The 15,442-nt window shown below is 44.2% G+C and overlaps 1 protein-coding gene across 1 annotated transcript in view; it reads left to right on the top strand.

The window, feature by feature from the left end:
• Positions 1-15,442, top strand: part of FKBP15 (FKBP prolyl isomerase family member 15) — a 61,193-nt gene that overhangs the window by 32,654 nt on the left and 13,097 nt on the right. The window contains exons 12-20 of the mRNA XM_021691450.1: positions 845-952; positions 3,168-3,270; positions 3,740-3,846; positions 5,727-5,841; positions 7,221-7,330; positions 7,634-7,741; positions 8,184-8,278; positions 9,126-9,228; positions 14,780-14,951. Of these exons, the coding sequence (XP_021547125.1) occupies positions 845-952; positions 3,168-3,270; positions 3,740-3,846; positions 5,727-5,841; positions 7,221-7,330; positions 7,634-7,741; positions 8,184-8,278; positions 9,126-9,228; positions 14,780-14,951 (1,021 nt within the window). The remainder of the gene's footprint in view (positions 1-844; positions 953-3,167; positions 3,271-3,739; positions 3,847-5,726; positions 5,842-7,220; positions 7,331-7,633; positions 7,742-8,183; positions 8,279-9,125; positions 9,229-14,779; positions 14,952-15,442) is intronic.

The raw sequence follows: 15,442 nt of genomic DNA, 5'->3' as shown, positions 1-15,442 counted from the left end.
CTCTGTCTCTCATTCTCTCTCTCAAATAAATAAATAAAATCTTTAAAAAAAAAAAAAAGAGAGAGAGGGTATGTGTGCATGTGCACATGCGCCTATGAGGGTGTGGGGAGAGGCAGAGGGAGAGAATCTTCAAGCAGACTCCCCACTAAGCACGGAGCCCAACATGGGGCTCCATCTCACAACCCATGAGATCACGACCTGAGCAGAAATCAAGAGTCAGTCGCATAACTGACTGAGCCACCCAGGTGCCTCATGATCATCTCTTTTTATACCCAGTAGATTATCATGTACACCCTCAGGGGTATATACTCTCCACTCTGAAGGCTGCACTTTGGACCAGTTAATGGATACAGAGGCTTCTAGCACAGGGGCTATTATGTAGTCAGTGCCAAGTCAGAGTTAAATGAATGTGAATTTGGAACAAAGAGCTCCTGTTTCCTTCTTTCCCCAAATTGCTTCTGAATATTATCTGCTGAATTGCTCCCAGGGTTTTCAGAGGGTACTGTCATCTAAGATGCCTCCTTCCCTTGATCTGTACTTAGTTTTTCATCTGGAAAATGAGAAGAATTATGCCTGGTGGGGAGACTTGATTGAAATGAAATAATACATGTGGAACCGCTTTGTCCATTCCAACATGTAGGGAATTATTTTTACTGCTATTATTAATTGTGACCCATGTCACAATTTCTTGGCAAGAAATCTTTAATTCTCATTTTGTAGAAGAAAAGGCTTCAAATCGATATAGCAGGGGGACTTGTTGAAGGGTTTGATGTAAGAGCCAAAGACATAGAGCTAAAGTAGTGAGCCTTGATTATAGTGATTTTTGTGACTTTCCTCTTTTTAGAATCCTGATACAGTCAAAGCCAAGTTGATCTCTCGGATGGCTAAAATGGGCCAGCCCATGCTGCCCATCCTTCCACCACAGCTGGATTCCAATGATTCAGAAATCGAGGTATGACCCCTGGGCTATGTTAGAATGAATAGTGCAGACGTTTCTGCCTTGTGTTCTTTTGGTTAAGATTACTACTTTTTCTGCCTGTAACCCAGAATCATCATGTAGAAAGCTTATATTCAAAATGGTATAGGTTGGTATTGGTACATGTGTTTCCACTGTGATTAGCACTTCCCCTGAAAAATGGAAGCAATCCCGCACATCTGCACAAGAACGGGGAAGTTTTAAGTAGTCCATATAGCCTTCTACTAGGTTCTCTACTGTCAGTAAAAATCACACTTGAGGCACATGGTGCCCAACCCATAAAAGATGCTCAATTCACTTTGGTTGATTGAATGTTTAGATTCTCTTGGGAAACATTGGTCTTCCCACTGATGTTACCTGTTACTAAAGATTGCACTGTTGTGTCTCTCGGCTTTGTATATGGTGTGAGTGTTTTGAAGTTCAAGAATTTTATTGCAGTGAAATCTATCAGTTTTTTCCCTTTGTTTTTTGCTTTTGACATTATGCTTAGAAAGCCTTCTCACTTTCAGGTATTATAAACATCACGTGTTTTCTAAAAATATTATTTCATGTTTAGATCTAAAATATTAATCCATATGGAATTTGGTGTATGATACGAAGTAGCTCAGTTCTAACTTAGTTCTTTTCCCATTGCTTAGTTCCTTATTGAGTAAAGTCATCCTCTCAGTTGAATTGAAACACTTTTAACAGAGATTAACAGAGATTGATTTTTAGGATTCTTTGACTTTGATGTAAAACAAAGCAAAGGTGATGCTCTTAAAAAAATTTTCTAGCATAGGCTTTATTTTTCATAATTTTGTTTTATTTCTTCCTGGAAAAGCTGTAAGTAGATTTAATATTTTAAAAGAGGGTAGGATTTCTGGGGCCTCTTGTTATAGGATTGATTTTTAGCTGGTCCTGGAAATTAAATTTTAATAAGGTAATACTGTTATTAAAATTTTTAAGTGCTACTTATTCATTGTAGAATGATTTAAATTGCAAAGAAAGAAAAAATATATTTAGCAAAAAGTGCATTCTTCTTTATATATTATTGCTTTGTAACCTGATTTTTTAACTTAGTATCATGAATATTTATGTTAATACCAATATGAATAACATAAATAATATAATTAACATAAGTAAATAAAGCAAAGCATTATTTCCTTTAAAGGCAACTCAATGTTCTGTTAGATCGATTTATCATAATTTCTTTCATTCTGTTGTTAGACATTTAGGTGGATTTAGAGCTGCAGCGATATAAAACTGGCATGCTTTTCCAGAAGTGCATAATGCGTTTTGGAGAACATCAGGGGGCAAGGGGAAGTTCTAAAGTAAAAGAATGTCAAAGAGATTTCTGCCTTTGAACTGTAGGATAGCAAGTAAACTGTATATTGTGCCCCAAGTTTTTCTTTTCCTTGTATGAATTGGGAAGATGTTTAGTAACTTTGTTTAGAATTATAGTAGGGACCAACATTGCTTTGACTTTTATGAAAAGAAAGAATGGGGAAGAAACACTCTAAAACCGCATTATCCAGGGCGCCTGGGTGGCTCAGTTGGTTAAGCGACTGCCTTCGGCTCAGGTCATGATCCTGGAGTCCCTGGATCGAGTCCTGCATCGGGCTCCCTGCTCGGCAGGGAGTCTGCTTCTCCCTCTGACCCTCCCCCCTCTCATGTGCTCTCTCTCATTCTCTCTCTCTCAAATAAATAAAATTTTTAAAAAATCTTTAAAAATAAAAAACAAAAAAACCCGCATTATCCAAAAAACATGGTAATGAGGTGCAGTGAATCTTGCTCTGTCTGATTTTCAGTGAGTACCTTGAGGTCTGTGGAGATGATTTGGCAGAAGAGAAGAGGCTGCACTATTGCTTGGGTTTCCTTGCAAGAGACCCCCGTTCTGTGGGAACAGACTAGGTCGGGTTTAAGGTAGCTGCTGGTTTGGAAAATGATCCATTCTGGAGAGCAGTCACTTTAGCTGCTTCAGTCAATAAAACAACAACTTAGAACATTCGGGGAAATTACATATACTTAATTATTTGATATGATTTACAGGGAGAAGGGATCTCCCCACAGCCCACACCCTAAACTCTTGCCTTTCCTTCCTCTTCTTTGCCTAAAAACACTGGCTGTAAGCAGGTTTAGGGTGGACAGTCAGCCTCGGTCTCCAGTTAAGGACCCACATACATAGTCACCAAAATGCCCGTTCCTGTTTCAGGATGCAAGTGCCCTGCGCGGAGCTGCACAGCCCGCGGCAGCTCCGTCCCTGCAGCCCGCTCTTCAGCCAGCGCATCCAGCGCTCCCGCAGATGGCCGCACAAGGTAAGGGGCCTCTCCGGCTCTGCAGATTACCAGAGTTATCATCCCGGTTCCTTAAGTTGTCGGGCTGCAGTGTATTAGTACTGAGACTGGACTAGAGTGTAAAACTTGGCAGTTTGTCCCTGGGTAGGGCATTTTCCACCCTGGAGATGGATTTGGTCTGCGTGCTTTGTCTCCTGCCATGTGGCATTGCCAGGTTCGGAAGCGTGCTCTCAGCTAATGAGACACTTCCCTGTGTGTAATTGTGCACTTCCCATCAGCGCATGGCACTGTAGGTCTGAGTCCCATGTGCCCGAGAACCCCAGGTTTCTTCTACTAGTCTGTTCCTGAGACTCCAGTAGAGTTGGTTTCGGGAGAGCAGGTGAGGAGAGGTGGTCAAGTCTGAAGCATGTTGCAGTATGTAAGGTTCTAGTCCAGACTTTTACCAAGAAACCAGAGTGGATGACAGTGAAAACTTCTTGCTTTATCGTAGCACCTCAGCCATCTGTTTCTGGCCTCCAAGCACCCTCTCCTGCCTTAATGCAAGTTGCCTCCCTCGACTCGCACTCCGCTGTGTCTGGAAATGCCCAGTCCTTTCAGGTAATGACGTTTTTAAACCATATCAGTCATAGGCGGTAATTTATTAGGTGCTCGTCAGTCTCTCTCCTCCCTCCTGCACACTTTGTGCAGTAGCAGTTCCCCACATCAGAATTCATCGTTTTCCCCCTTCCTGAACCACCACCACCATCTCATCTCTAAATCAGACTAAGGATTACCTCCCTTACAGGTTGTAAAGCCGAAAGGTAAGAACAGGCACAGCGCCGGGTACAAGGCCTGGCGCATGGTAAAGGCCCAATCAGTGTTTGTTTCCTTTCCTTTGCACACAGGTCGCCTGGAAGGGGATGCAAGTCCTCTGTTCTTGTCCACTAGCTCGATAGGCTAAGGTTCTGCTCTGTGTGGAGCAGAATGCTTGTAGCTTGAGGGTATGTGGAAAATACAGCCAACTCTGCTTCTGGTTATCCTCCAAAAGGGGTGTCGGAAAGTAGGTTTTTTCTGTTTTCACAGAAGGTAGTGGCAGCAGCCTGCCTCTGCTATTTGCCGGGGTACTGGGCTCTTTCTTCTGTCTGACACACTGGGTGCATGAACATACTCCCAGCGATAGGAGGGCTTCACTTCCTTGGTGATTCTTAATGGAAGGGTGGCAGTGATGGTGAGCGGGCTATGCCCCACTGGGACAGGGTGTATTCGAATTTTAAAAAGTCCCACCTTGCCCTCTCCTTACTCCCTAGTGGACAATTCGATCCTATAGACTAAGTTCGTTTTTTTTTTTTTAATAATGGATGGGTATGGGGCGCCTGGGTGGCTCAGTTGGTTAAGCGACTGCCTTCGGCTCAGGTCATGATCCTGGAGTCCCGGGATCGAGTCCCACATCGGGCTCCCTGCTCAGCGGGGGGTCTGCTTCCCCCTCTGCCCTCTTCCCTCTCGTGCTCTCTGTCTCTCTCAAATAAATAAATAAAATCTTTAAAAAAAATAATAATAATGGATGGGTAGTTTATCTGTCCCTGGAAATGAACTGGATTTCCTTAACTCAAGGAAGAACAACCATCATCATTTAAAATAAAGCTGCTGTTTATTGAGCATTTACTATCTGCTGTGCACTTAATTTACCAGCTGTGAGGAACTTTACTTATATATCACTTCATCTGGTCCACACAACAACCCTGAGTGGTGTTACTCTTTTCATCTTATAGTTGAGGTGACCAAGGTTCAGGGGAAAATGAGAGCTCTTGATCACAAAGGCATCAGAATCTTGCAGGGGAGAGGTATCCTTTGGAGACTCGTGGATTTACTTTGGAATCTCAATGAACACCTGTCCTTTGATCCCAATGGAAACTCAGCCGAGTGTCTTTATTTATTTATTTTTAAAGATTTTATGTTTTTATTTTTGCGCGCATGCATGCACGAGAGAGAGAGAGAGAGAGCGTGCGCTCGTGCGCACGCTTGTGAGCGGTGGGGGGGCAGGGGCAGAGGGAGAAGCAGACTTCCCACTGAGCAGAGAGCCTGAATCAGGACTCTGTCCCAGGACCCTGGGATCATGACCTGATCCAAAGGCAGACACTTAACCGACTGAGCCACCCAGGCACCCTCAGCCGAGTCTCTTTAGATTTACAATTTCTTAGACCATCAGTAGGCCTAACAGCTGGGAACTGAATTCCTACTTAATTAAATCACAGTGGCAGAGGACTGGGGAGCAATCTGAGACAGCCTTCCCTGACTTTCTGGGTGGGACTTCAGTGATCGGGCGCCTGTGTCTCTGGATGATACAGAATTCTGCTGTGGTGCCTACCCAGTACCAAATCAGATCTCACCTGTCTCCAGCTTTAATAAATTTGCATCTCCTTCCAGCTTAATCTCTTTATTCCATCAAAGACAGATTAAGCAGGAAAGAGAGCCGTGAATATAACTTGACATTTTCTCAGCCCTATGCAGGTATGCAAGCCTACGCTTATCCCCACACATCAGCCGTCACCTCCCAGCTGCAGCCTGCCCGGCCCCTCTACCCCGCTCCACTCTCTCAGTCTCCCCATTTTCAAGGTAGGCCGTGGGCCCTCAGTGTCTCGTCTTCCACTCTTGCTCTGCTCTCCTTCCTCCCACCCCGCTTTCCATTTTCACTCCCAACAGATCTCTGCTTTTTTTTTTTAAACAGCTTTGTTGAGGTGAAATTTATGTATCCTACAATTCACTCACTTTAAGTGTGTAATTTAAGGATTTTTTCAGTAAGTTTACAGAGTTGTGCAACCTTTACCGCAATCCAATTTTAGAACGTTTACATCTTCCCCAAAAACCACCTCATGCCCACTTTCTGTTTTGTTTCTTGCATTTTCTCCTGTCAGCCCTTTTCCATTGCTCTGTCAGTGTTGCTCTGTAGAGTTTCTAGAAAACAATAAGAGAGTGAAATGTTGGGGGAATTGGGAGAACGCATGGTAACTGTGGGTGTTCAGTATCTCAAATGAAAGCTACTTTGTTAACATTTTTAAATTATGGAAATCATATGCTTTTATAAAAAAGTCCACACAAAAGAGTATAAAATGAAAAGTTACTGTTCTCCATCATTAACACCCCCCACCCTTAGGAAACTGTTGTTAACAGTTACTTGGGTAACTTTTCAGATATCTTTCATGCATTTATAAGTGTGCATAAAAAGCACATTGATATAAAAAACAAAAATTATAATTTTATATTAAAAAACAAAACAAAATAAAATGTAAGTAGCTGGCATGCTCTTCTACCTTCTTATTCTGCAGCTTATCTTTGGTATTAGGACAGTGGTAGGAAGGAGCCAGTATGTCCTACAGCATAATTTATGGTCCCGGGTTGGTAAGGGTTTCCCGGATGCTCCCTTTGTCTGGAAACCCTGCCACTTGTCCATCTGGGAGACCACCAAATCTATCATCTCTGTGAAGCCTTCCCCGATTGTTACCATCGCCTCTTCCTCTCCTCCCACAGACATAACTGTGTATATGTGTCACCAAAGAGTTAATCTTCCTTTTCTTTGTGCTCCTTTTGTACTTTGTACATGGTCCATTTTTTGCACTTAAGCACTCTGTCGTAATGATCTGTTTACATGTGAGTCTCCCCACCAGACTGTGAGCTCGCCAGGGGTAGGAACCGGGTTTCATTTGTTGCTGAATCCCTGGTGCCTGGTACAATACCTGGCATACAGTTGGATGAGTGGAGAAGCAATCTGAGCTGTTAGTGCTATGGCAGACCAAAGTGGGCATCCTTGTGCTCTGGACCAGACCGTACCCCTTGATGCATTTTGCAGGAGCAGAGCTTACTTACTGTTAGCTTTGGCACCCTTTTGCCTCTGTGTCTTCTCCAGACCGTGTGAATCACCTACAGCATTTCCTACTATTTTGGGATGTTCCTCTGCTCTAGTTTCGTAAAGTTCTTTTTGGCTTATGTCTGTTTAGGATCCGGTGACATGGCTTCATTTCTCATGACTGAAGCCCGGCAACATAACACTGAAATTCGAATGGCTGTCAGCAAAGTGGCTGATAAAATGGATCATCTAATGACGAAGGTGAGTGAGTCAGGGTTGGGGCTGTGTTGAAAGTGGGGGAGTGAACAGGGGGTACAAGCAGGGAGCAACCAGGGCTATAGGTAAACTCTTCCTTGGTTTCCTGTATTCCTAGTAGTTAGTAGTTATTTCCCTGGAAGGTTAGTTTTTAGTTTGGAATCCAGTTGGCAGAAGAAAATTCTAGCTTATCTTAGAGATTATCTCAGAAACTTGTTAGGCCCTTCCAAAAAGTGGTCAGATCTTGGGTAAATTATATTTCTCCATTTAAAAATTTCTCTCAAAGTCTTTCTGTCCCCACGTTTGTAGGTTGAAGAATTACAGAAGCACAGTGCTGGCAATTCCCTGCTGCCTCCCAGCATGGCGCTTACGATGGAGACGAGCATGATTATGAGCAACATCCAACGTATTATTCAGGTGAGGGGCATCGAGAAGAGAACACAGCCTGGAGGTCTTGCCTCCTTCTCTTCCAGGATGTGCTACTCTCTAAAACCTCTGCTGCACAGATAGCATGTGATCAGTGCTACACTGAGTTGGGAAATTCTGGAAAATCTGTTATGGCCTAATTTGGTCCAAGTGACTTATCAGTATAGAGTCACAAGGAAACATTTCTTTTGGACCATATTTTAGAATTTTGCCTCATTTAATGGGCATTTCTATGTTTAATCTATTAGGCATAGTGACTGGTATCCATCAGATATGATTTGATGTTTTAAATATTATTATCGATGTGGACATAAATTCTAGTTTTTTATCTCAAAATTTGTAACAGTATCACCTGTCAGTTCAAGTTGATTCCTTTATATCTGGCACTTTTCTTCTAAAAACTTAAGTTATACATTGTATATTTTGAATTTAGGAAAACGAAAGATTGAAGCAAGAGATCCTTGAAAAGAGCAGTCGGATAGAAGAACAGAATGACAAGATTAGTGAACTAATTGAACGAAATCAGAGGTAATGATAGGTATGGGGCACTGGCTAGGATGGACAAAGGGTTTCATTTGTAAATGCCCAAGTTAGATAAACATGTTTGTTTAGGGTAGTTTATGTGTACTGCTGCTATTTCTGTTTCCTGCCTGTCATGTGAATTATTGTTTGTTTTCTGAGATGCATTCCGATAGAAAGAGCGCAGTAGGCTGTGATGTCAGGCAGACCTGTGTTTGAATCCCAACTCTGCTCCTCTTTTGTTGTGTGGCTTTGGGTATTTACTCCTCCTGCCCTTGTTTCTTCATCTGTAAAAGTGGCGTTAATACTTAGAACACTTTTAGAAAATACTGTCAACTCTTCTCTCTACTATGTGGGCTATTTCATCAACCAGAACTTCAGCGATTTCCATGTAAAGCCCAAACATTGTGTAATTTTTCTAGATCCTTCTAAAGATTTTGGCAGGGGATGAGGGGGGATTGTGTGGTCAGGGTAACGTGTCATAGCAAATAGCATTTCACTTAGAAAATCATTCTTCCATGGTTCTCTTTTCTAGTGTCTCTTGTCTCCCACACAGTGGGGGGGTTGGAGGGGGAGCTGGGGGGAGAAGTGCTTTCTTTTCTTCACCCCTCTCCTCTTTCATCCTCATTCCCCCTCACAACACATGCTTCCAGTTCCTTTTCTCTTCATTATGTAAAGCAATTCACTTCTGGCCCAGGTTCCTACCTCCAAACTTGATTACTGCAGATCTAAGGAAAACAAAATGCTTTCAGACTATTTTTTCGAAGGTGTAGAGCAATGTTGTGAGGACTGAATGTGCGCTGGTTGGGTCTGGTGTACATTCGGTGCTTGATAAATGTCTTTTCCCGTTTCACAGGTACGTTGAGCAGAGTAACCTGATGATGGAGAAGAGGAATAACTCACTTCAAACAGCCACAGAAAACACACAGGCAAGAGTATTGCATGCTGAACAAGAGAAGGTAAAGTAACTAGGGAGAGAAAAGCCCATCAGGATATGTAGAGCTAAGGAGTGCTCCTGTGTACATACTTACTAGTCTGCTTTTCAGCAAAAACTTTTGCCATCATTGGGAACAGAACTAGAAAGCTTCTAACAGATTTTACTATATCCACCATCCAGACTTCTGTTTTATTTTTTTAAATAAATATTTTATTTATTTATTTGCCAGAGAAAGAGAGCGTGAGAGTACAAGCAGGGGGAGTGAAAGGCAGAGGGAGAAGCAGGCTCCCCGCTGAGCAGGGAGCCCGATGTGGGACTCGATCCCAGGACCCTGGGATCATGACCTGAGCTGAAGGCAGACACTTAACCAACTGAGCCACCCAGGTATCCCTAGCTTTCTGTTTTAAAGTACTCTTTGCAGTGAGTTGACTCAAAAACTATCACTGATCTTAGTAATTTGTTTAAAGTGAGGATTACATTGTTTATTAGCAAATGAAATTTATTCTCTTGACCCAATCAACAGAAAATTCCTATTATGCCATATAACAAACACTTTAGTGAAATTTAAGATTGTCTAGCTTATTCCTCCATCTGCATCTGCCAGAGCATTTTAGAGTACTGCTGTCTGGCTTCAGTCCGTTCAGAATGAGGCATTTCGACCTGTTCCTGTGAGTAGCTGTAAGGAAGACCCTAGTGGGTCTTGGGCTGGGCTAGGCTGATGCTGATGTGCACTCCTCCCGTTGCTGCCCCAGTGACACCGTTTATCTGGAGTGGAGTCCTTCTGGTTTGGGCTCCTGCTCCTTAGCTGGAGATTTTGACCCAGCCATCTGCTGTTATCTCACAGGTTTAAGAAATAGTTTATATTTTGTATTTGGATTTTTCCTGAACACTTGAAGAAGTTGAGTGGAATGCACTTTATAACCTGTGGAGTTTACTCACTTTCTCATAGGCCAGTAATGCTGAGGATTCCTTACTTAGGTCTTATGCTATTATTATTCTCTGTGTTCTCTTAGTCATAGTGTCCCGGGAAGAAATAGTTCCGACCCCTTACCCTCCGATGAGCAGTGCCTTGCCCTGCATAGCCCCGTCCCAACATTACCCCGGTCCTTTCTCGCTGCTACTTTCCAGCATCCCTCATTTGTTGTGGCTGGCTCCTCTAGCCTGAGGTCAGCAGCCTGGGACGCTGCCATCACTGAATAATACTGGAGTCACTTCACTGTCCATTAACCATATTTTTTACTATTTCTCCTTCTTCTACTTTTATTTTCTCGCTCTCATTTACTTTTTTTTTTAATCCTTAGGCCTGGCAGGGACACCCAAATATGTTGTTTGGTCGAGCTGTTAGACCTGTTATTCAGGTCTAGCATGATTACTAGACCTTGCTCTAGATCAGTGGTTCCCACACACTAGTCTGGCTGCCTCAAGATCACTTGAGGTGCTTTATTAAAAATACATATTATTAAACTTCACGTTGAGATTCTAATTCAGCATTATATAGCCAAGGGCTGAATCTGAACTTTCAAAAGCTCCTTTAGATTCTGACGCACAGCCAGCTAGGACTCACTGCTCTTTGTTAGTGGTTTCTTTTGCCTCAGTCTCTGGATGTGGCAGCTGGGTGCCTTTGTTTTTAGGAACTTCCCCATGTGATTCTCATGTTGAGCATCAGTGGGGGGAATGTGTGTGTGTTCCAATAAAATTTTATTTGCAAAAACAGGCAGCAGGCCAATTTGGCCTGTGGGTCAGAGTTTGCCAACCGCATGAGTTAGCTTATTAATCCACCCACATGATTCTTTTTTTTTTTTGAACATTTTTTTTTATTTTAGAGAGAGCGCATGCGCGAGCAGGGGAAAGGACAGAGGTAGAAGGAGAGACTCTCAAGCAGACTCCGCGCTGAGTGCAGAGCCCAACTCAGGGCTGGATCTCATGACCCTGAGACCATGACCTGAGCCGAAATCAGGAGTCAGACGCTCAACCGACTGAGTCACCCAGGAGCCCCATGTTGATAAACAAAAATGGTTGGCACCATGCCTGGCACCTGGTAGATGCTCCGTCTGTGATAGCAGAACGTGCAGTAATGACAACAACAGAGAGAACAGCTCTGATCTGTTCAGTCCCTGCCAGGTTCTAGGCACCGTGCTTCCCACACATCTGTCTGAGAGCATCTTCTGGGCTGAGTAGCACTGTGCTTGATGAGTTGGGTACCAGGTATCATACACCTCGCTTGGCTGCTTTGATTTCAGTGAAACTTTTCAAGGCTTGACCCTTCCTGTTTTCCTTTTGCTCCACTTCTTTCTTACTTGATAGTCATCCCTATGAGGGCTGTCCTCCTAAAGGGAGATCATCAAGGTCCTTTGATCCTGGAGGCAGCTCTCTGCCTTCAAACGCAGCTCAGAGAGTTTTGGCTGAGAGCTCAGTGGACATTTGGTGAATGGAATTCATTATTTTTCTCTCTGACAGGGTTAGTATTTCCACATAAAACCCTGGACTAGGGCGCCTGGGTGGCTCAGTTGGTTGGGCGACTGCCTTCGGCTCAGGTCATGATCCTGGAGTCCCGGGATCGAGTCCCGCATCGGGCTCCCTGCTCGGCAGGGAGTCTGCTTCTCCCTCTGACCCTCCTCCCTCTCATGCTCTCTGTCTCTCATTCTCTCTGTCTCAAATAAATAAATAAAATCTTTAAAAAAAAAAAAAAAAAAAAAAAAAAAAAAAAAAAAAAAAAAACCCTGGACTAACAGGAGAGCTGTTGGAGGTCACCTGGTTTGACCTTCCTGTTTTACAGAGGGTAAACTTAGGCCCAGGGAGAGGAAGCAGCTTGCCCAGGGCCTCACTGCCAGTCAGCTGTGTCATTTTCCTTTTGTCAAATTGCCATTTTGCTTTGGTACCATTTTCCTGCTTCTGACTTGAATGCTCCTTTTTACTTGTTTTTCTGAACTCTTGGTTCTCCCTGCCTTTGCTTTCCTTTCCTGTTTACTCGTCCCTTCGCTCATTTCTCTGTGCACACAGGTGTGTTTGGGTGAGAGTACTACTTGTCATGCTTCTAATAGGCCTTTCCATATAAGGCCCTGAGATAAATAGAGCTTTTGAGTGACCTTTCACTCTGCTTGTCCTTTGGGGAGAGAGGGACCACCCATCCCACTGCCTCCCCTCCAGTGACCTTCAGCCCTTCCAGTGGTCTTAGCTGCTGCGAGGCCTTTGTGAGGGGCCCTCGCCCTGATATTTGTGAACTCTGGAGCTGCAGACACAAAGCTCTCTGGGTGCTGTGTGAGCTCAGGCCCCGTTAGGCCATGTGCGTCAGGACAGTGACTAAAACTTTTATTCTTTATGGGGTAGATGAAAACTCCTTTTCTATCTGGAAGTTCTAGCGGCCGTTGTCCTCTGTGTTTAACAGGTAAAATCCTAAGGCTACTGAATAGCAAAAATAAGTATCTTAGAGCTCACTTGAAAGGTCTCATACTGTTAAAGAAAAAATTACTCAGACACTTCCTGAAGCAGTAAGGAGGACTTTATTCAAGGCTATTGCAGTAGGAGAGAAAGATTGGGCTCCACTCCAAATACAGTAAGGGCAGATGGGGGATTCGTAGCTAAGGAGCAGAGTGAGGGGTCAGTGCTGGAAAATTATTCAGAGGAGACCTCATGGGTGGGGGGATTCTCGCTAAACTGACCTAGTAGGATTCTTGCTAATGACTGGCCAAGGACTGGGATACCAAAGGTCGAGGATGAAGAACTTGTTCAGATATCAGGGCGGGGGTGCTCTCTAAACGGATGTAGCAGGATTCTTGCTAAAACTAGGCTGGGCAGGCCACAGACAGGGTGGGAGGCCAAGGTCAGGGGCTCAGAGGAGCCTGACTAAAGTTTGGTCAAAGAGAGTCTTTGCCGGTGGACTCTCAGATACTCATTCATAACCTGTTTCTTTTTATCTTATATACACTTTTTTTTTTTTTAAGATTTTAGTTATTTATTTGTCAGATAGAGCCAGAGAGCACAGGTGGAGGGAATGGCAGAGGCAGAGGGAGAGGGAGAAGCAGGCTTCCCGCCGAGCAGTGAGCCCGAAGCGGGGCTCAATCCCAGGCCCCTGGGATCATGACCTGAGCCGAAGGCAGACGCTTAACGACTGAGCCACTCAGGCGCCCCTTTTATATACACTTTTAATTTGCTTTATTTCCTTCATGTTTAGCAGAGCCAAAATACTAGATTTTAAATGGAAGCTAGCAAACCAGTAAAGGCTTTGGAACGCTTAAATCTGCAGGGGCATAGTGAGTAGCCTAAGAAGGGACATGTGACAGGAAGGAGACAACTGTAAATGCACGTCAGTAGAATAGCATAGGAGGAGTAATGGGAGTAGCAGCATAACAGCAGAGAAGAGACGGTCCAACCCCATAAATACTTGGCTCTCCAAAAGTCGAGACTGTTCACCAGCAGAGCAACTGTTCACTGCCTTTCTTGTCATCTCATTTCTCCTCATTTGTATGGGAGCCCATCAGTTCAGGTGACGAGGATGTGGTATTTGTCACTTGTTTACCATTCCATTTTATTTATTTATTTATTTTTTAAAGATTTTATTTATTTATTTGACAGAGAGAGACACAGCGAGAGAGGGAACACAAGCAGGGGGAGTGGGAGAGGGAGAAGCAGGCCTCCCGCAGAGCAGGGAGCCCGATGCGGGGCTCGATCCCAGGACCCTGGGATCATGACCTGAGCTAAAGGCAGATGCTTAAGGACTGAGCCACCCAGGCGCCCCTACCATTCCGTTTTATTGACCATCCTCTTAATCATCACCCTTACCACACAGAGTATCATTAGAGGGTTCTCCAGGGAGTCATTGTGGTTTCATCAGATGTTACTTGAGAGCATAGAGCTTCTGTGAGGCCAGGCCAGGGCACCATTTGCAGTACGTGGAGCATGCAGAAAAATGATGTGTGGCCATGTTTCATTAGCTCTGTTCTTCCAAGAACCCCCAGAGCAGCCACCCTCAGGTAGCTGAGCTTTCCATCATACTTGCACGGGTAGTCAGGACCATTAGGGAGAAACTACAGACTCAGACGTTGATTGCTGTTGAAGGCATTCAATTTAATTTTAAAATACCCTTTTCTTATGAAGAAAAATACATGTGTATCCTAGAAAAGGTAGAAAACAGCAGGAACACCATTTCTCATGTATCAGATGGGTAACATTGAACAAGGGACTATGGCTCTGTTGCACACCATTCTTGATAGCTGCATATGGGATGCGTGTATCATAATCTGCTTAAGCCCATTTTCCAGCATTTTATTTTTCCATTCTTTTGCTCCTATGTAAACAGTCTGCAACAAATATCTTGTAGCAAAATTTTTGTTAAGTTTGCCCAATGCTTCCTAAAGACAGATTTCCCTGCTTCCTAAGGACAGATTTCTGCAAGGGAATTCCTGGGTCAGAGACTTGGCACGTATTGAAGGCTTGATTTTGGCTTAATGCAGGTTGAGGGTGCCTTAGCTCCCTTCCTACCAGTTCAGTCAGCATAGAGTGTGTGAAGTTGGGTTATCACTTGGAGACAAGGGACACCCATGTTTGAAGTGGCGTCATACTTTGTTACTGTTCAGGCCAAGGTGACAGAAGAGTTAGCAGCCGCCACCGCTCAAGTCTCTCGTCTGCAGCTGAAAGTGACTGCTCACCAAAAGAAAGAAACAGAGCTGCAGATGGAGCTGACAGGAAGCTTGAAGGAGACAGACCTCCTTAGGGGCCAGCTCGCCAAACTGCAGGCAGAGTTCTCAGGTACGTCCTTGGAGGGGCTGGGACCTTCACCATTTAAACCTAAGGAATTAAACTGAGAGGCACCTGGGTGACTCATTCAGTAGAGCATGTGACTCTTGATCTCAGGGTCGAGTTCAAGCCCAGCGTTGAGGGGTAGAGTTTACTTAAAAAAGACCAGGGCGCAGGCGCCTGGGTGGCTCAGTTGGTTAAGCGACTGCCTTCGGCTCAGGTCATGATCCTGGAGTCCCTGGATTGAGTCCCGCATCGGGCTCCCTGCTCGGCAGGGAGTCTGCTTCTCCCTCTGACCCTCCTCCCTCTCATGCTCTCTGTCTCTCATTCTCTCTGTCTCAAATAAATAAATAAAATCTTTAAAAAAAAAAAAGACCAGGGCGCCTGGGTGGCTCAGTCGGTTAAGCGTCTGCCTTCAGCTCAGGTCATGATCCTGGAGTCCTGGGATCAAGCTCCATGTCGGGCTGTGCTCACCAGGGCATCTGCTTCTCCCTCTGCCCTCC

This window comes from Neomonachus schauinslandi, chromosome 13 (genome assembly GCF_002201575.2).
Source record: "Neomonachus schauinslandi chromosome 13, ASM220157v2, whole genome shotgun sequence".
Classification (NCBI taxonomy): domain Eukaryota; kingdom Metazoa; phylum Chordata; class Mammalia; order Carnivora; family Phocidae; genus Neomonachus; species Neomonachus schauinslandi.
Note: the sequence above shows the minus strand (reverse complement) of the source record. Positions and strands in the feature narration are given on the sequence as shown.